Raw genomic sequence first — 20,065 nt, forward strand, 5'->3', positions numbered from 1 at the left:
GCCTGGGGAGGGGACACTTTTCAACTGGAGGACACAGCAGTCCTGGTTGAGTGGAGTGCAGAAGGACTTGAGGAAAAACAACTTAGGTATCTGGGGTGATAGTTCCCCACAAAGATATCACTAGGACTACAGATCCTATTAAGGGACTCCAGTTGTTATAGGACAGGGAGAGGGGCAGCCCAAACCCCGCAAACCTGCCTATTCTAAATGGGTTCTGCCATCCGCCGCATCAACACAAAACATATGACACTTTAATGGGAAGGAACTTTAATAAAAACTAGGAAACAATACAGGAAAGGCAAAGAGTCTAGTTTCTAAATGAAGCACCCAAAGTTACCCGTCCCCTCGTGGGTAAAAGTCCATCCATATGGGATCGGCCCAGAACAAGGCCCCAAAGCCTGCTACAAGTCTAAAGCATCTTCCAGTGGGGACCCACAGAAAAGGGTCACAAACAACCGGACAAGCCCGGAAGGAAAAGAGCAAAATCAACATCAAGATAAAAGCTGCCATTGTCACCTCCCCACGGGTCTCACCCACATCTGTGTCACCCCGTCTACGACCAAAAGACAAGCGCAGTTTCTTCACGTGTCTCTAGGCTCCATGTGCCTCCTCCAGGTCTCCTGGCTCCATCCTGCTTCCTTCCTTAGTCTCTTCTTCAGCTTCTCCCCTTCCTGCTCAGCTCCACCCTCCCTTGGGTGGGGCAGGGAACCTCCCCCTTTCCTGGGGACCACCCTGTTGCACAGTGATCTCACCCACACCAATTCTATGAGGTCTGACAACCTAGACTCCCCATAAACAGGGAAGCACCACCAGGCACTGCTCTCACTGCTCACCTAGTTGTCTCACCACATCACACACATCACCTGAAGCACTGGACTCTCCCCACTTAGGGGACATGTCTCTGAAGGCTCTTCTGCATCCCTCACCCTCTCAGCCCTGGGCTCTGCATGATCCCCTCCTTCACACAGCAGGTGCCAGGGGTAGAGATCACAAGACAGACCCTATCATGAGCTTGTCTTAGTCTGGCTGCTGCTGTGTCGGGGTGGTTGATCCCCTGTGGTGTCCCTTGTCTCCTTTCCTGGACCTTTGACAAGACAACTAGGGATGAGCTGTGCCTGGTGCAGAGTCTCATCCACGACAGTGGTGGTGGAGCAGATGCCAGGAGTTATCATGGGAACAGGGACCTCTGTCTGTGAATCTGATGCCTCAAGAAGGGCCTCTCCCTTCCCCACGAGGTGACTGCCCCACACGCTGTTCAAGGTCACGATGGGATTTTAATTTGTCCCCTCTGCTGTTGTTCTGAAGGAAGGGTGCTGTTCCTACCAGGCCCTCCAGTCAGGATTCCTGAGTGTAAAACCTCTGGCATTTTGACAAGTTTCCTCCCTCATCTGTCTGGACCCGCCCCCTCATCAGTTTCGTTTCTGAGTTGACTCTAGTCAGAGGAACTTCCCTTCCAGGAATCCGGAAGTGGAGCTGCAGAGCGACTGGCAGCGATTTTGTGACTGACTGCTCTGTGAGGAGGAGTGAAAAAGTCCAGACCAAGGTTTGCTCTGGGGTGGACTGTGATTTCTGCGTGTGTGTGTGTGTGTGTGTGTGTGTGCACATGCAGTGGGTGGTGGGTGGCAATATGGAGCTCCACCAACTGTGAAACTACACAGGACTTTGCTTTCTACCTCTCTCTATCCCTCTGCTTTCCCTTTGGAAACTCCATGACACAATTCAGATGGGGCTGTGAGCTGATGAAGGGCAGGCACTAGGGTTCAGAGGAAGGGCATCCCCAGGAGCACAACCCCAGGCATAAGGAAGGCAGGTGCAGCCCCTGGGAGAAATCCCCTCCGCGGGAGAGCAGTCTGCAGAGACGTACTCTGGCTCTTAGAGCAAGACCTGAAAATAGGGGGAAATAATCTATCCCGTTCCTTGTTTTGGATCTGCTTTTAGTCCAGGCCCTGTGAGTGCAAAGGAAAGGTCTCTCACTTCCTCCCTCAGCAACTCCCCACACATGGCAGCAAGGGGAGGGCAGCAGCACTGGGAGCCTGAGCAGCTGCAGCTGTGGGGAAGGGCAGACCCTCTTCTCTGGACACTTTTCCTCTGTCTCAAGTCTCAGGTACACACTGGTGGACACTGGGACAAGGAGCCACAATGTACAGGCCTTGCCCTATGCTTCCTGCCTCCCCACATCCTGGTTCTGCAAATTCCCTCAGCTCAGGTGCCCTGACCTTGTCCTGGGAGACCTGTCCTCCCCTTGAGGGAGACAGTCACCTCCCTTGTGCCCAGGGACTCTGCTCCCAGCACCAACACCTTCTCTACCACCCTCTCCAGCTCTCCTGCCTCAATGTGGTCTCCATGCGAACTTGAATAACCTGGAGCCCCTTTTACTTTGTGGTTATTGGTGGGGTCCAGAGAACCAGACATGGGGGTGTGAGGAGAGGCAAGGCTGATTGTTCCCATGTACTCTGTTCCCCAACCATTCACCTCAGTGATGCTAGCAGGACAAGGTAGTAATCAGGGCCGACTCTCCCGAAACTCATTAGACATGGAGAAAGTTTCACTCTCCCTCCCTGAGTTCTCTTCTCTCCTGCGACTTTTGTGAACCACCTCTTTCCTTTTCTAGCTCTGTTAGTACCCGAGCATTGTCACTGTCTCCCATGATGGAATATTCTGTACTTGGATATCCTGAGACCATTCTCAGATGTTAAGCGTTTAATTTTTTTTCACATTTTATTTAAATTTTATTTTTTATATTCCCCATACAATTACAACCCCCTTATGTTGACCCCAATCCCTCCTTTCCCCGCCTTCCAACCCCCATAGAGTGTCTCTGGTTCATAGTTGTTTGTTGATTTTGATATTTTCTTTCTTATAGTTATTCTTTTTCCTGGTCCCTTACTTAAATTTTCTAGATTCCTGCTATGAGTGAGACCATCCGGTATTTTTCTTTTTCTTTCTGGCTTATTTTGCTGAGCATGATCCCTTCCAGCTCCATCCATGTTGCTGCAAATTGCGTGTGTTTCTCTTTTTTGAATGCTGAGTAATATTCCATGGTGTATATGTACCACATCTTCTTGATCCAGTCATCTATTTTTGGGCATTTGGGCATTTGGGTTGTTTCCAAAGCTTAGCTATTGTAAATAGTGCTGCTATAAACATAGGGGTGCGGGTGTTCTTTGGAATTGATGTTTCTGTGTCCTTTGGGTAAATACCTAGGAGTGGAATTGCTGGATCATATGGAAGCTCTATGTTTAGTAGGTCCAGAAATCTCCACACAGCTCTCCATAGTGGTTGGACCAGTTTGCACTCCCACCAGCAATGCAGGAGAGTTCCTTTTTCTCCACAACCTCGCCAACATTTGTTGTTGCTAGTTTTTTTAATATGTGTCATTCTCACTGGTGTGAGATGGTATCTCATGGTAGTTTTGATTTGCATTTCCCTGATTATAAGTGAAGGTGAACATTTTTTCATATGCCTGTTGGCCATTTAAGCATTTAATTTTGGCTGGTCAGACTGAAACAGTGGATTTAAATGTTACTGAATTTTAATCTAAACTGAAGTGGGCAAATATGACTGGGATCACCCTACTCTGCCACAGAGGAATAGGTGAGGCATCTTTCAAATTGCATCCATTTCTCTCTCCAGAGAGAAGATTTCAACAACTGTGCAGGCGCAGAGGCTCAGGTGAGGCTTCTGTCCTTCACTCTGGAAAATCCTGTCTACTTCATCTCTGCCTCTAACCTGATATTGGAGCTTTTCAGGAAGGGCCATGGCCTTAGCCACAGCTACCAAGAAGATGAGGGAGGAAGCCACGTGCTCCATCTGCTTGGAGCTGATGACAGAGCCTGTGAGTATCCACTGTGGGCACAGCTTCTGCCGCCGGTGCATAGAGGGCATCCTTGAGAACCCACGAGGGACGTCATCCCTGAGGGAGCCCCAATGTCCCCTGTGCCGGGCACCATTTCAAAGGGAGAGTCTCCGATCCATAAAGCAACTGGAAAACCTCATTCAGACTGTCAGGGAGATAGACAGTGAGAGGCTGTGTGAGGAACACGGGGAGCGGCTCCACCTGTTCTGTAAGGACGACGGGCAGCTCATCTGCTGGCGCTGTGAGTGCTCCCCCCAGCACAGAGGACACAGCACGGCTTTAGTGGAGGACGTGTATGCAGGCTACAAGGTGAGTGGCCACAGTCTTTAGCAAGTGCGCCTCTCAGGTTGCACATTGTCACTCCAATCAATTGTAGTGAAAACCATTATACTGACCCTAAAATAAATTTGTACCATTTCATTTGCCTAGTTTATTACACATCCATGTTGAATTTATTACATGTCCACCCCGTGTCCATCTTGACCTTCAAAAGTTGAGCAGAATCCTTTCCTGTAAGAACTTCCTGTAATGAACTTCTCCTGGACAATAGATTTTGCTCTCTGTCACAATGGCCTCGTTCATGGCCTCACCTTGAATATTTAATTGGAGACACCACAGCTTGCAAGAGCACGGGAAAGAATATGAAACCCCAGGGGTCAGAACCACGACTTTTTAGATAGCCACATTATAACGTTGAGGAAGGAACACAGGACACCTGACATCTCTTGGTGTGGGTGGTGAGGGGGGCACCAAGGGGCAGGAATGAGTGTAGGGGGAGACTGCCCAGAAGTGAGTCTAGAAGGACACACACAAAACCACCGTGTGTGGAGATGAGTCAGGATTCCAACTCAGGGACATCACGTGTCAGGGGGTATACCTGGTCAGGGGGTGTGTGATGGAAAAGGCAGATGAGGCCGTGAGAAAGGAAATTAAGAAGGAACCTTGGTATTTCTCAGAGTCTAAATCCTGGTCCAAAGTTGGGATTTTATTTGTGGAGGGAAAGATCAGGCTGACATTTAAAAGAACATTCTGGGTGCACAAATAAACATGAAGGACTAAAATCAAAGTTAGTCCTCTAAGAAAACGGGATGGAAACAGGCTTTAGCAAGTATAAAGAAGGACAGCTAAAAGATTTAGAAAGAATTGGTGAGTTTGAAGCCTTGAGATATTCAGGCACCGCCACGTTTCTCACACAAGAGCTGCTAAAGTGAGGCTCCCTGTGCTGTGCAGGAATGAGGAAGAAGGATTCCTTCCTCCTCTGCCCTGTTGACATTTGAAGGAAAAATTCCCAGAGTGGGGCTCTGTGTTCCCTCATCCTTGAGGTGCCTGTGTCTTGTGTGAAGGTTCTGGATCCTGTGTCAGGGCGTGTCAGTCCTGACACCCTCAGCGCACTCACCTCCCCCTGTAAGCCCAGGAGCAGCTCACCATTGTGATGGGGCAGATCCCATAACTTGCCCACCAAGTAGTTAAAAAAAAGCAACATAGGGTGATGGACGTGGCCTCAGGAATCTGACTGTGGAGGCTGAAATATCGTAAGAGTTTCAGTTGTTATTAGATGGAAGGTGTGAGCGACTTAGTTATTGCCTTCATGACCTGGTTTCCCCATCTCTTAATAGAGGCTGAAAACGTGAGAAACTGTGTGACAAGGAACCCTAGAGATAGGTATGGAAACTAATCACTCTAAGTTGATGTCATGACAGTTCTTCAGGTGACAGCAGAGCTCCCCCTCCCCTATGAACTGGTTCTGTAACTTCAGCTGCCATCCTGGGCTCTCCTACCTGACTCAGGGTCACATGTAAACAGTTCTACGTGTTTCAAACACTCTGTATTATGATTGGTCCAGCCTATTATTTTATAAAATTTACTTTTAGATGATTATAATCTTGTACTTTATGCAGCATGTCCCTGGCAGACTGCAGTAATGTAAATAGCTTAGTCTGTGGTCCACAGATGAGCTGGGAATCACAGATCGCCCACAGCACAGAAAGATGCCACAATCCTGCCACTGCCCATGGCCACTGAGGGCATGAGTTACATTAATGCCCTTATGTTGCTTCTTTTAAAGCCTAAGGACTCAAAAATATATTCAATGTTATGGTACATCTTGGAGGCTGGGATTCTTCTAGGTGCCAATGAGAGTTGTGAAATGGACAAGCCATAACTCACCCAATTTTTCCTTCAGGAAAAGCTCCAGGAGATTGTGAGAAAAGTGAAGGTAGTGCTAGACCAATGTAAGAATGTGGAGTTGTTGAGGAAAGATGAAATAAGACAATGGGAGGTAAGAATTTGATTTTCCTGATCTCAAACTATTTTCCAGCCTAGAATTTAGGCTTATGGTGATAGGGAAAAGTACTCATTGATGGTTTATTCTCTTTAAATCAGACCAAACTGTGGAACCCCAAAGTATGCCTTTTTCTTTAATATTTGCCATTAGTTGTCTTCATCTAGGAGAATTTTCCTCTGCTTTATGTTTCTATGACTAGTACTTGGCTAGGTGTCCTAATACCTCAGTCAGGAGAATCACAAATGTTGTGCTCCTTACATTTCAAGTTTTCAATGACTGAAATTACCTCCTGTCTTAAGTTAATGAACTCACCTGGGCACATTTACCACAGTACAGGGTCTGACCCTCTACTTCCTGGTTCTAATATCAACTTTAGTGAATACAAAAAGAGGACCAGTGCAGGAGACACTCCCATAACTCCAGCTTGTGAGACTGTTGATGAGGATAGAGCTCTGTAAGAACTTACACACTTCCACTGCAGACTGTGGGTCTCTAACCAGACCATGCAGGATCAGAGACACATTCTTTTATGGAAATATGGACATAATCCATTCCTTAGTAATCAAATTTATGAGTCATTTTCCTCTTTCAGGGTCTCTTCCCACATTTGTCCTATTCTTTGTAGATGTGCATATGTGAAATATAAACTCCTCCTATTCTCATGTTAAAATCCTCAGAAGTTCGGAGGGCCTTGCTAGGAACCGGCAAGTGGAGATCCCTGTCACTGTAGTCATTGCAACTGCCTCTGTCTCCTCCCTTCTGGAATCTCGGGTAGTGGGGAGAACTATTGCTACACACCATATACAGAAACCATGCAGTGCCACAACTTCCACCACAACACCATAGTCACTGAAGCACAGTGTGACTTGAGAAAGCACCCATGGAAATTACACTCTGTCCTCCCCAGAGAAAACCGAGTATCTCAGCATTTTTCTTAGTCTCATCCATAAGGATGATAATTGAATTTGGGCTGAAGGCAATAATATTTCTGGTAACTATCCAGACCTCCCCGAGTTGAGAATCATAGATTCCTACCAGTGTGTTGTTTTAAATTCAGACTCATTTACATTCGTTACAAGCCTTTATTTGAAGATATCTACCCACAACACACACACATATAGATAGCTTCTTACATCCCCAGTAACGCTTGGTTTTATCTTACAAATGATAAGTTCTTTGATCTAGGCAAATTTCATGATTCTGCGATTCCTACCCTCTTCTTTTATCTCTTGGATGAGATGAAGGAAAGTGATGAGGTGCCAACATAGTTATGATCAGCTTTCCCACTTCTGAGTGTCTGCCTCATGGGCTGGACTCTGCAGAGGGAGCTGGACACTTTTTGAGCTCCAGTGCCCATGGGAAAATGACCCACAGAAGCTAAGCAAACTTTTCTGAGGTGTTTGCGCTAAGTACACCTTACCTATCATTGCTATATTACTCATTTCTAAGTGAGCAGCCCAGTGGCATTGTGCTCAATTGTTTTCCAGCCGTTGCCACTCTCCATCTACAGAACTTTTTCAGCATTAAAACCAGAAACTCCATGTCCATTAACAATAACTCCATTGCTCTCTCCTCCCAGCTCCTGGCGGCCACCATTCTACTTCATTTGTTTCTCAATTTGACTAGGACCTCATATGAGAAGACTCATACGGTCTTTCATTTTTCCTCTTTGGCTCATGTCCTTCTGCATGAATCTTCAATACATGGCCAGTTGGGCACATGTTACAATTTTCTTTCCTCCCAGGGGTGAGCAGATTTGCACTGTGTCTCAGTCACACCTGTGTTTACTGACTCACCATAGAGGTACATTTGGATTGTTTCCCCCTTTTCTGCCTACTTTCTTGAATCTAGGAGAACATAGAGCTTCGGAGAGAAGAAATGCAGTCTGATTTACAGAATCTCCTCAACTCCCTCCATGAAGAGGAAAGGAGACTGGAGAAAGCGAAAGAGCAGCTGCTGAGGAGATGGCAGGAAGGTGAAGCCAGTCTGGTAGAGCAGAGCTTGGAACTTGAGAGCCTTATGCTGAAATTAGAGAGGAAATGTCAAGAATCAGCCCTGAATTTGCGGCAGGTAAGAGAGGCTGTGAACTTCTGGACAGAAAAGAAGTTTAATCTGCTCCCTACTATTGAGTGGAGAACAATGAGGGAACATGGGAAGATTTCTGAGACCTGTCTACTTCACTTAATTGTGGCACCAAAATTAAAGACACATTGTTTAAAATCTATATCCATATCTGCTGGCAGCATTGGAGGTCCTGGGGTCAGCAGGTGTATCAGAAATTTAAACTTTCTCTGGGTAGATGTGATGGTTTCCTGTTTTTATGGAACCACAGCAAAACTTCCTGCCATTTATTTGCCCCTGTCAACTGTTCATGGACCCCTTCTAACCATCTCTTGAATAGAGTGAGGCAGCCAAAATAATGGTAACCTTCTCCTGATTCACTTATTGTCTTGGGCCATAAGCTCTTATGGGACCTCCTTTCAGCTGCCTGAAGCTTCCAGCAGGTGAACATAAATGCCTGGAATCCAGTTGCTATTGCAGGACTGGTAGTTACACTGTGAAGGTGAGGATGTAGCGTGACAGCGCCCTCAGCAGGTGACACCGGCTGCCTCCACCTCAGTGGCCCAGTGCCAGGGTCTGGGCAAGGATTCACTACTGAGGACCTTTGTCATCAGTGATCTCTGATATGGGCTCCTCAGAAACAAATTAGGTCACTTAAAGCAAAAGGTAACATGATCAAGTCCCTGAGGTCACAGGCTGATGTGAATGCAGTCTGCATGACTCCCCACAAGCCTGAGCAAGTGCGATCACACACTCACACACACTGGCAGGGACTATCCTAGGGGACGGGGACGGGAATCGTTCTACCTGGGTATGCGTGGGTGTCTCAGGCTGGGTCACTCTGCTTCCTGGGGTGGAGTGTTCATAACAAGTAACCCCCTGTGTGAAGTGACATGACATACTGATTTTCCCACACTTACCTTCTGTCTTTGTTTTCACTGTAGAGTGTGAAAGACACATTGGAAAGGTAAGTCTGTCTGAACACATGGTTTAGGGGATGTGAGGATGTGAGGGGTCCAGAGCTGAATGGAACGTCTACTGCACAAGGTCTGTTGTCGGTTTATTCTAGGCAACCAGATGTGAAGCTGAAAACACCAGAGGACCTCTCTCTGGACCCTCAAACCGTGTACAATGGTTCTGAGCTTTACTTTTATTTGAAGAAAGTGTTTAAGTTCTTCCGAGGTATGTGAATCAAATAACTGCCTTAATGTTTCACAGGAAAGGCCCCTTAAGTGGTAGCCAAGCTTCCTACCTGTCCTGCTCAGACTCGTAGGCAGAGAGGTTGCTGAGCTGCTTTCAGTGGGTTAGGAACAAGCTCCCTTGGGTGTAGACAGGGAAGTGGCAAACTGTTCTCTCTTCAGGCTCTTCGAATTCCTCCTCTCCCATTGATTTGCTGTATCAACCAGGCCAACCACTACCTCATTTTCCCATTCTGAAAATAAATGTATGAACAGACCTTAATTCAGTGAGCTTTCATAAAAATCAAATGCAACAGCAGGTGTAAAGTGTTTAGAACAATCCTCATCATGATGTTTATTGTTAACATTTAACATCAAGTGATGTTTAAGAAAGATATATCAGTATTCAGGACTAAGAAGAAAATGGATTATGACACCATAAATAGTTGAATCTTAATGAAAGCTAGTATTAGCAAACCCAAAACCTTAATTCTTATTTAGTACTTGCCATGCTCCACATGTCCACAATTAAAAAATTCAAGCTAAATTGTTTTAATAATTCCTTTGGCTGTAAAATCTGAATGAAGCTGAAACGATTCCCCATGGCTGGAAAAATATTCAGTCACTTAAAACAACACACATATTATTATCTCAGAGGTTTGTAGTTCAGATATGTGGGGCTCACATCAGCCAGGACTTATGCTTAGGGCCTTACAGAGTGCAATGAATGTGTTGGCTGGGCTCTGTTCCCATCTGGAGGCTAGACTGGGGAATAATCCACTTCCAAGCTGACTCTGATACTGGGCAGAATTCAATTATAATGATTATAGGACTTATGACTGCTGCACCTCCCCCTGCAGTGACCTTTAGGGCTAATGGCTTTCGCCACGGTCCCTAGGTCCGGCTGGGCAAGGAACCAGCGCACAGGGGAGTACAGCAAAGTTCCCTGAAGACATAGATAAGACAGATGCTTATCAAAAGATAAGGACCACCAGGAACCACTACAAGAATGCTACTACAAAAAACCTTATCTCGTCTTTCTAGAACTACAAATTTTATTCCCTTATTGTCTTTCTAAACTTCCTTCTTTCTTCTATAAAGGTCATTGGTTGTTAATTAAAAAATCATATGAAATCCTTAACACAAGGCTGACTCAAATGAAACATTACTAAACCCTGTAATAATTAAAATATAGTTTAGGTGAAAAAGTAGTTAATAAAACAAAAAATGCAATTACATAGTTTAAAAACAAAACTAATGGTCTATCTACTTAAGAATGAGGTTAGATGTAAATCACTGCCCTGTCAGTGATAAGCTAAACCCATGAGCAAGCTGATTTCGTTGCTATTCACTGTTCCTATGCTTTTAGAAAACATTTATATACTGGACACAAACTCAAAGAGAATTACACTCAGATTTACACTCTCTCTTGAAGTGTGTCTGTCTGTCATTTCTATCACCGACTCCCTGACCACCCTGCGCGTTTCTCTCAACCCTGAGACGGCCTCATCGTCTACTGCTGAGCTGGTCCGCGCCAAGCAGCGCCCGAACGTGGGGCCCGACCTTGCATTTCATTGAATTTCCACCCAAAGAAGAGGTGAGTAATGAAGAGATCGTGTTGGGTAAGCTATCTCCCTCCTTGTGTGTGAGTGTGAATGTGATTCCCTTAAATATACCCTCTTTTAAACAGTCAGGGATAGGATCCTCACTGGAGCGTCCGGAGCTCGCTGATAAAGGGTGATCAGTTTGAGATAGTGAGAAGTTTTTCTAAGTGTGAATGCTCGTGGTGCTGTGTGTGTGTGAGAGTGTATGATTACGGCTCCACGGCCTCGTGGCTATGGAGACTGAGTGGGCTGCACCTGCGATTCCCATGGAGGAACGTCATATGGCATAACGGTCATCTGCTCTTCGGAGCAGCCTAGTCCGGGATTTATACAGACAGACCTTAGCTAAGACGCCTCCGCAAGTTCCCGCGAGGGACACGGGCTGGACAGCACAGTTGAAAGAAATCTTTGCTTGAGTGAACAAAAGCACCACGAGACCATGGGTCAATTACAGACCTAAAACAGAGATCTTTTTCTATCTATATTAAAAAATATGATTGAAACACGTGGTATTAAAGTAAATAAGAAAGCTCTACTGCAACTTTATGAATTTATATTACGGGTATGCCCGTGGTTTCCAGAAGGAGGCAGTCTATCACTAGAAACCTGGAAAAAGTAGGAAAGGAAGTAAAAGAATTTTATGCCCTTCATGGGCCGTCTCAGTCCCAACGTAGGATTTGTCCTTGTGGGTACAAATTAGAAATTTGTTGGTTGACACCACTGAGGCAGAATTGTGGGATAGTCAACAAAAAAAGATTCAAGATAATCTTAAAAACAACAAAAACCTAGAAACAACACCATTACTTGCTCAAGCCTCCATTCCCACATTAGAGGAACCCCTTCCCCACTCGGAGGATGAGCTTAATGATCATGAATATACTGAAATGTTAGATAAATTAACTTTCAAAAATGATAAACCCTCCCGCCCAACCACTAATCTTTTTCCAATTGTTACCAAATCTAAAACATTAAATACCATTTCTGCCTGTAAGAGGGCCATTAGGTGGCATTCTAGGATCAGCAAAAGAGACTAACAAAAACGGGAGACTTTTCATTTACTTTTCCTGTTGTTGGACCTCCGACCTTAACTTGCGCTGATGAAGAAGGCCCTACATGGGAGGCCATCCCCATAAAAACTCTAAAAAAAAAAAAAAAATTACAGTTAACTGTTCAGACAACAGGTCATAACTCCCCTTATACTTATCAAATTATTGACATGCTATCGGCCATTTGGATAACCCCTTATGACTGGCATAATCCTGCCAAGACTGTTCTTCCTTCAGGAATGTATGTATTATTTCACATGAAATATGAGGACTAAGTACATGCCTTCCTTAAAAAACACAATAATAAGGTCAAGGCTGAAAAAATTTCCCTTTCTATGTTCAAGGGAACAAACAAATATATTAAGTACACAGACAGACTGCCCTACCAAAAAATGTCTTAATCAAAATTAATAAATTGTCTATAGTGACATGGAAAAATCTTCCTTCACCTAAACATAAACCCACTAACCTTACTAATATACACCAATGCCAGAATAAAATGTACCAGGATTTTGTGGCCAGATTACAAAATGCTCTGAATAAGGTTCTTCCATCTTCCGGAGCACGAGATTTGTTGTTTAAACAGCTTGCATGGAAAAATGCTAATTCCCTCTGTAAAGAACTAATTAAACCTATATAAAAAAAACTGGTACACTTCAAGATTACATTAAAGTTTGCTTAAATGCTTCCCCCGCGGCACTAGATCAAGGGTCTGAATTAGAGAAAATAAATAAAAAAACTCAAAAACTTATGGCTGTCTGTACCCCTAAATAACATCAAAGAGGACTCAGCTGACAGCTCCTTATTAATAAAACAATTGCCTGAACAGATAGGTCGTTTTTGCCTGGCTGGAGGCAAAATGAAAGATGCAAAACAAAAGGTAAAAGAAAAAATAGCCTGCAGTATTAGAGAAAGTGATCAGGATTCTTGGGATAGTGAAATTGTTTTTCAAAAGCCAAAAGTTGATTCTAGAGCCAATACTGACCTCTATGCAGAGGTATCGGCTCCCAATTATGAGACCATTCCAAAATCCAGCCCAAATTTCCAGCTCAGACTTGGCTAAAATTGTTGAGATAAAAATAAAAACTCAAAAACAAATAAGAGATTATGTGTCATGATCTTAAATGAAACAAAAAAATGCTCCAATCTTTTCCTGTTAATTATTTGGGGAGGAGGCTAGGTTCCCCCTGGTGGAGTTTTGCCATTTGTTTCTTTTAAAATAAATAAATAAATAAATAAATAAATAAGGCATTTATAAATAATAGTATTCAAAGTTCATTCACAATTGTTAAAGTGATAAAAAATGGTTAAATATGAGTGTATGAGACTATATGACTATAATATAAATAAAAGGTTTTTATTAAAATAGTATAAACCCACTGCAGTGGGCTGGTGGGAGCTGCCCTTGATCTCAACAAGCAGCTGCCTGGACTTTTTCTCTGGTGTTGGGATCACTGACAGGTCTCTACTACCTTCCTGCTGTGGAGGACTGAACTTTTCTATTATCCACCTTAAATAACTATTTTGGTTCATTCTACAAAAAAAAAAAAAGTTCCATTTCCCTGTGTTTCTCTGATTTTAAAGTCTAAATTGTCTTAGGCAAAAACTGCTGAGTTACTTTTGACGTGCTAACAAGCTATACAGAATGCTTACTGGTTGAATAAAAGCTTTTAATTTTACTTATTGGACCTGTAAAAGATTAAGTTTCTTGTTAAAACAAACTAACCTGGCAAAACATAAATTGATGATACAGACATTTTTGAGCTAAATTCTAAACCTCAAATTTTACAGGCAGACTGTAAAAATTTACCTTTTCTCCTGTTCTCAAGATAACAGTATTCTTTTATGTTTTAAAATATGACTGTTCCCAGTGAGATAATGTATTAACAACCTAAAGCCAAACAATCATTTCTTAAAAATGTAAACTCCAAAAATATTTATTATCAAAAAAATTAGTAAAAACTGCCGTGACTGCTGTGGTCTCGAGCCCAAGGTCTTTGGTAATAATTAAGATTAGACACTTATTCTGTGTACAGATTTTAGCTGTTAACTCATTAAAAACCTCAGTATCTTCACACATATTGGTAAAATAACTATATTTCAAAATATATGCACATGGCCAAAATTTTAAATGTATATCAAGAGATCTCTGTATCTGTTTGTCTTTCTTTGTGTTTGTTTTTTTTTTTTACCTCTGGAGGACTAATTATAGACGGCGCCTTTATAAATTATCATAAAACAAATCTTAAGATCTTGATCAAACAATTTTTTAATAAACAAAAACTAGTTTAAATTTTATGATATAATTCAAAGCATATATGCCTTAAAGTTATGTTAAGTATTAATACTTTGCTTAAATGTGTTTATTTCAAAAGAAATTTCTGGTATAAAAGATACTTTTGTCTTTCCTACTGAGTCACATGCATGTGAAAAATGTACATAGTATCTATATGGTGCTCTGATTTTTTTTTTTATTGATTTGCCTAATTGCTTCTTTATTAGCCAGCCTAGAAAAACCTAGGTATGTGCCATTATGTTATTAACAGCCATGCAAAATGGAATTCCAGTCATAACAAAAACTAAAGCTACAACTAAACTTTCAGGTTTACTTTTTGCACCTATTTGTGAAAGCTGAAAATTCTAATGTCATATTACCTTGTGTGTTCACATTTAAGTTATCTAGTACAAAGAGAGGACAGTATTATAATGTATTATAATGCCTTACTGCTAATGAAAGATGTGACAATCCTAAATCGATGTAATGTGAAATGTGTGTTTACAAAGAAAAACATGTATTAAAAATAGATATTTTAATGGTCCTAAAAGTAAAGTGATAAGTGTTAAAGCAAATGTTGAAGGTCTAAAAGAATTAAAAGTAACAAAGCTAAGGAAAGTGTTGAAAATCTCAAAAAGGAATTTTACAAAAAGAAATTTTGTACACTCAAATGATTTATATTATTTTAGTGTTTTTGGGAACACATTAGCTGAAATAATTTTTGGTTAATAATAACTGAGTTATAATCTAATGGGTTGTTTCAAAACATGGACTTATACACTAACATTGGGTATAATCTTGGCCCTTGTCTAGGTTAATGATGTTGGGTACATAATGTCTTTTAGTGTCTGAAAAACTAAGGTTTTTAAAATGACAATTAAAGGTTATGATTTGATTGTCAATATTACACTTAGGGCTAGAATTTTTATAGAGATTAAATATGGTTGTTTTTGCTGTTTTCTAAGTATTTATGACACAGCTTCCCAAAAATCTAAATTAAAGTAAAATTTGGTAGCCTGTCATTTAATCGGTTAAAGGAGATTTTGTGGAACCTCAGCAGCTGGCTTTAGAGACACTCCACAAACTTTCTCCTTTTCCTCCTGGGAAGAACATTAGATAAATTTGTCCTATCTGGTTTACCTGGTAAATTACACTACAAGGGAATCACTGTCACTTGGAAAAATGGTAAAACTCTAATATGTACAAAAATGTTAACATTGGTTTTCCAAAACAAAATCTTTCAATAATATCTGCAGGACTTGTTTCTACACAAAATAAAAAGAAAAGGCCTCAATTGATTAAAAATAATAAACTTTTGAGAGTAAAAATTTTTCTACAAAGGACTGTATAGACTGTTGGAAATACACCTGATTTTTACTGTTTTGTTTGGCATAACATTGAAAATGTTTTTACATTTTGCCTTGATTCAACAAAGTTTTCTTGTTTTGACTGACCACACTCTACAGCAATGTTATATATATACATATATTTTTTTTTTCTTTTTCTAGCAGAGCTAACCTTTTGTGTGGCTTTGAGTACAATTCTTCCAGGGAGTTGACACAGAGCTAAACTAAAATGTGGAGAAACTGCTGCTTTGTTGGTAGGGTTCCAGAGACCTCTGAAAATGATGAAAAAGCTTGCCTCCATTGGCAGAACTGAATAACCCGATTCCCTGGACAAAAAGCTCTGTCATAAAGCCTGAACTCTTTAGTCTTTTCACTGCCTTTAATGATGTACACTTCAAACAACCTGGACAGGACACCGCTAAGATCCCAGTGCGTGCCTACGTTGGATACCCCTTTGCTCTGCTTTTGGGTAAGGCCTCAGCTACACGCATTCAATCGCGTGGGACTTCTTACTCCATTCATTGTTCCGGTTGCATTGTTACTAATTGTATTACCCCTTCTCTCGCTCGTTTGTACTCTGTTGTAACCTTACTCAAAAGACCCTACTATGTTATGTTACCTGTTGATTTACATGATATGCCTTGGTATGATAATACTGCCATGCAAGTTTTAGATGAAGTACATGCTCTTCTTCGTCCTAAACGTTTTATTGCTACCCTTATTCTAGCATTGCTGCTCTGATTTCCCTGGTTACTTCATTGGCTGCTTCCTCCATTGCTTTAATTCAGGAAGCTAAGACGGCTTCTTTTGTAAATGACCTTACCAAAAACGTGTCCATGGCGCTTGCAACACAGAGGGACATTGACTATAAGTTAGAAAGAAAGTTAAATGCTCTGAAAGAAATTGTTATTGCTATTGGCAATGAGGTTCAACTTCTTAAACAACAACTGTCTACTCATTGCCATGTTCAGTTTCGTTTCATTTGTGTTACGTCTTTACATTATAACTCTTCCTTACATTGGAATCTCAAGAAAAAATCACCTATTGGGCATCTGGCATGACAATGACCTTTCTCATGACCTTTCGTCTCTCCAAGCTGAAATTTCTACTGTCAGTAAGTCTCATCTGGACACTTCAGTCTCTTCCTTTGCCCATTCTCTGGCTTCTACCCTCCAAACTCTGACTCCTACTCATTGGTATCATCTTGTCCTCTCTTTCATTGCTCTTTCCCTACTTGTCCTTCTCCTTTGTCTTATTATTCCCCTCTGCGTTCGCTCCCTTCACAGGTCCATCCATAGTCTTCAACGAGATATGTACGCCTTCCAGCTCTGTTCTAAAAACAAAGGGGGACCTGCTGCACTCCCCCTGCAGTGACCTTTAGGGCTAATGGCTTTCGCCACGGTCCCTAGGTCCGGCTGAGCAAGGAACCAGCGGGCAGGGAAGTACAGCAAAGTTCCCTGAAGACATAGATAAGACAGATGCTTATCAAAAGATAAGGACCACCAGGAACCACTACAAGAATGCTACTACAAAAAACCTTATTTCGTCTTTCTAGAACTACAAATTTTATTCCCTTATTGTCTTTCTAAACTTCCTTCTTTCTTCTATAAAGGTCATTGGTTGTTAATTAAAAAAATCATATGAAATCCTTAACACAAGGCTGACTCAAATGAAACATTACTAAACCCTGTAATAATTAAAATATAGTTTAGGTGAAAAAGTAGTTAATAAAACAAAAAATGCAATTACATAGTTTAAAAACAAAACTAATGGTCTATCTACTTAGGAATGAGGTTAGATGTAAATCACTGCCCTGTCAGTGATAAGCTAAACCCATGAGCAAGCTGATTTCATTGCTATTCACTGTTCCTATGCTTTTAGAAAACATTTATATACTGGTCACAAACTCAAAGAGAATTACACTCAGATTTACACTCTCTCTTGAAGTGTGTCTGTCTGTCATTTTGTTCGCCGACTCCCTGACCACCCTGCGCGTTTCTCTCAACCCTGAGACGGCCTCATCGTCTACTGCTGTGCTGGTCCGCGGCATATGACCCTGGCTTTTTCCTGATTGTTGAAGAGGAAAAAGAAGATTGTTCATCTTCTAGAACACTATCAGCTCTAGAAGGCACCCCTTAGTGCTTGCATGGCAAGGCCATTATGTCTTCAAATAAGTTCAAGGATATGACTTGCACTTACTGGTTACTTACCAAATACCTTCTCTGATATTCTTCGACCTTATTTCCAGGTAAATCGTTGTTCTTTATTCCTCCCTACACCATTGGAGTCTTGTTAGGAACAGTCTCTTTTGTTTAACCATTATAGAAATATAATGTGAGTTCTATTGGCAAAGCAATGTGATCTGTTTCCCTTGCTGCTCTTTCCCCTAACCTGGATCGGTGCTGAGTTCTCAGTGGACACTCAATGATGTGCAATAAATGAGTAGAAACAGCCACTATACAGACACCACAGAAGATCAGCCTGACCTGCGGGGAAGTGAGAGCCCAGCAACGATCATGCATCACCCTCTCCATCGTGGGTTCAGATCTCTGATTTCCAAGGGTCCTGGTCTGACCAGCAGGGTGACCAGACATCTGGAGGGCTGAGTGCTCCCACTGTGTTTGATACCAGCAGAGTCACCCGTGCAGATGAAGGAAGCTGCATTGTATCTGTAAGCTGCATAGAAGAGCAGGACACCAAAAATAGTATTTCTTTTCACCACTGACATGATGGGCACATTAACTGAGAGAATTATTATTATGAAGCAAATTTACTTCTAGTAGAAGAGAAATTTTATTGAAGAGATTATTTAGTCAAACTGAAGACTGGGCTCAGGAGACCAGCATCAGATTTCTTTGAGAGACTGACTGGTCACTCATCTGAAGTTTTGGGCCCAGGTTTATACATGAAAATTACATGCACAGAAAGAGAACATATTGTTTTTTTCTTACTAGGCAGAAAAGACATCTACTGAATTTCCAACAATGGTATGAAGTGAAGGAGGTTGGTTCCTGTCAACCTCAGTTAACTAAGAAAGGAGAAATACTGTTCCCACTTCACAACAACCAGTTTATTCCACACAGCTCGTGGAGCAGCAGCGCTGTGTGTTTGGGAGGATGTGAGGACAGAGGTTACTGAATATCTCATCCTGAAAGGAGCATGCCCTATCATCCCACTTTGGCATAAAAATTATTTGGGGCCAAAGGCAGTTGTGTCAAAAAATGTACAAGAGAAGCTCTTGGCCCTCCCCTTGTTTGCCAAAGAGGAGGGATAGAAGTGAATACCTAGAGACACATCTAGACCCTGAGGCAGCACTACAGGCACACACATAAAGAGCAGGTAACACTAGCCCTTGTCTTCCATCACTTGCCCCATATCTTTGCCTTCCCATAACTCCCCATCTAGAAATTCATCTCTCTTTGTCCTGTCACTTCTCTAAGAATCTACTGCTCATTAGTTAGCTTCTCCATGAGCTTCAGTTCTAAACACCACCTGTGTTCCTAGTCTCTGAGTTCCTGTGAGTAATAGGGGTACACGTGTGTCCAGGAAAACTTCCTGCTTCTCCTTCCTCTCTGCTGCAACCCCGTTCACACCACGTCTCTTCACTCTGCTCTCCTGATGTGTGAGTTTTCTCCACCGACCTGAGTGTCTCACAATCCAATTCAAATCTGATATAATGGAGTTCCAACAGAGCCCCCGACCCCCAGGATATGGGCTCAGTGCCACACAGTCTCCAACCCCACCCCCGGCCTCACACCTGTCACAAGCCCACATTGTCACCTGTGCTTCTGACTAACTGGCTATTAATCAAAGGTGCCTTTGACTTCCTCTTCCAGTTCCATCATTTTCAGGAAAAGGTCACAGAACCTAAGGAGATACTGAGTGTTGGAAAAGTCATGATGCATTTTTGCAGCAGATGGCCCTAGAAAATGTGTCATGACTTTTCTGACACCCCAGTACTTTCCTAACTAGCTTACTGTTCCAGGTGGTGGTGACTTTGGGAGCACTTTCTTGTTCAGATTCTGAGAAGATCCATGAGAGCTCCTGGGAGTGTGAGATGGGGCCTCCCATTCCCCCTCGAAGCTTTTCCCCACACCCAGGTGCCAGGTCTGTCAGAGTCTCAATCCCGTCGTTCATCGCTCTCTCTTCTTTGTCCCACAAGAGGCTCCACACCTCAGATTCTGGAGAACTGATTCTCATCCGCCATTTCTAGCCTAGACTAGACCCTCAGGCCCCAGGCATCACCAACCTGAAGAGGAGTCTGTGCACTGGTTTTCTGGGACTTCCAAGGTGGGAAGGAATTATCAGCCCCTAGAATGGGACGTGCAGAAAACACTGCAGGTCCTTCACCCTAGAAAGTCCCTTCACCAGGAACAAAGAGACAAAGAGATGACTGTTCAGGAAAATGTGTGGCG

At 42.6% G+C, this 20,065-nt stretch overlaps 1 protein-coding gene across 4 annotated transcripts; it reads left to right on the plus strand.

The window, feature by feature from the left end:
- The first annotated feature begins 1,431 nt into the window (after positions 1 to 1,431).
- LOC129146377 (E3 ubiquitin-protein ligase TRIM38-like) lies at positions 1,432 to 18,237 on the plus strand. 4 transcript variants are annotated; one of them, XM_054698382.1, is made up of 9 exons: positions 1,432 to 1,543; positions 3,634 to 3,672; positions 3,750 to 4,165; positions 6,039 to 6,134; positions 7,992 to 8,210; positions 9,146 to 9,168; positions 9,271 to 9,383; positions 10,815 to 10,976; positions 15,813 to 18,237. In XM_054698382.1, exons 3-8 carry the CDS (start codon positions 3,758 to 3,760, stop codon positions 10,955 to 10,957), a joined length of 1,002 nt encoding a protein of 333 aa, XP_054554357.1. In that variant the 5' UTR covers positions 1,432 to 1,543; positions 3,634 to 3,672; positions 3,750 to 3,757; the 3' UTR covers positions 10,958 to 10,976; positions 15,813 to 18,237. The 4 variants fall into 4 exon arrangements, with proteins under 4 accessions (XP_054554357.1, XP_054554355.1, XP_054554356.1 ...); XM_054698380.1 differs by having other exon boundaries at positions 3,634 to 4,165; XM_054698381.1 differs by having other exon boundaries at positions 3,634 to 4,165; positions 15,816 to 18,237.
- The last annotated feature ends 1,828 nt before the right edge of the window (positions 18,238 to 20,065 follow it).

This window comes from Talpa occidentalis, unplaced genomic scaffold, assembly GCF_014898055.3.
Source record: "Talpa occidentalis isolate TD23 unplaced genomic scaffold, MPIMG_talOcc4v2.1 talOcc4.2, whole genome shotgun sequence".
NCBI lineage: Eukaryota > Metazoa > Chordata > Mammalia > Eulipotyphla > Talpidae > Talpa > Talpa occidentalis.

Excerpts from the sequence above, each read along its gene's own strand:
- LOC129146377 (XM_054698380.1), top strand. The coding sequence starts at position 3,758 with ATGGCCTTAGCCACAGCTACCAAGAAGATGAGGGAGGAAGCCACGTGC. Across the intron at positions 4,166-6,038 it reads ACGTGTATGCAGGCTACAAG|GAAAAGCTCCAGGAGATTGT; the intron begins GTGAGTGGCCAC and ends TTTTTCCTTCAG. Across the intron at positions 9,384-10,814 it reads AGTGTTTAAGTTCTTCCGAG|TGTGTCTGTCTGTCATTTCT; the intron begins GTATGTGAATCA and ends TCTCTCTTGAAG.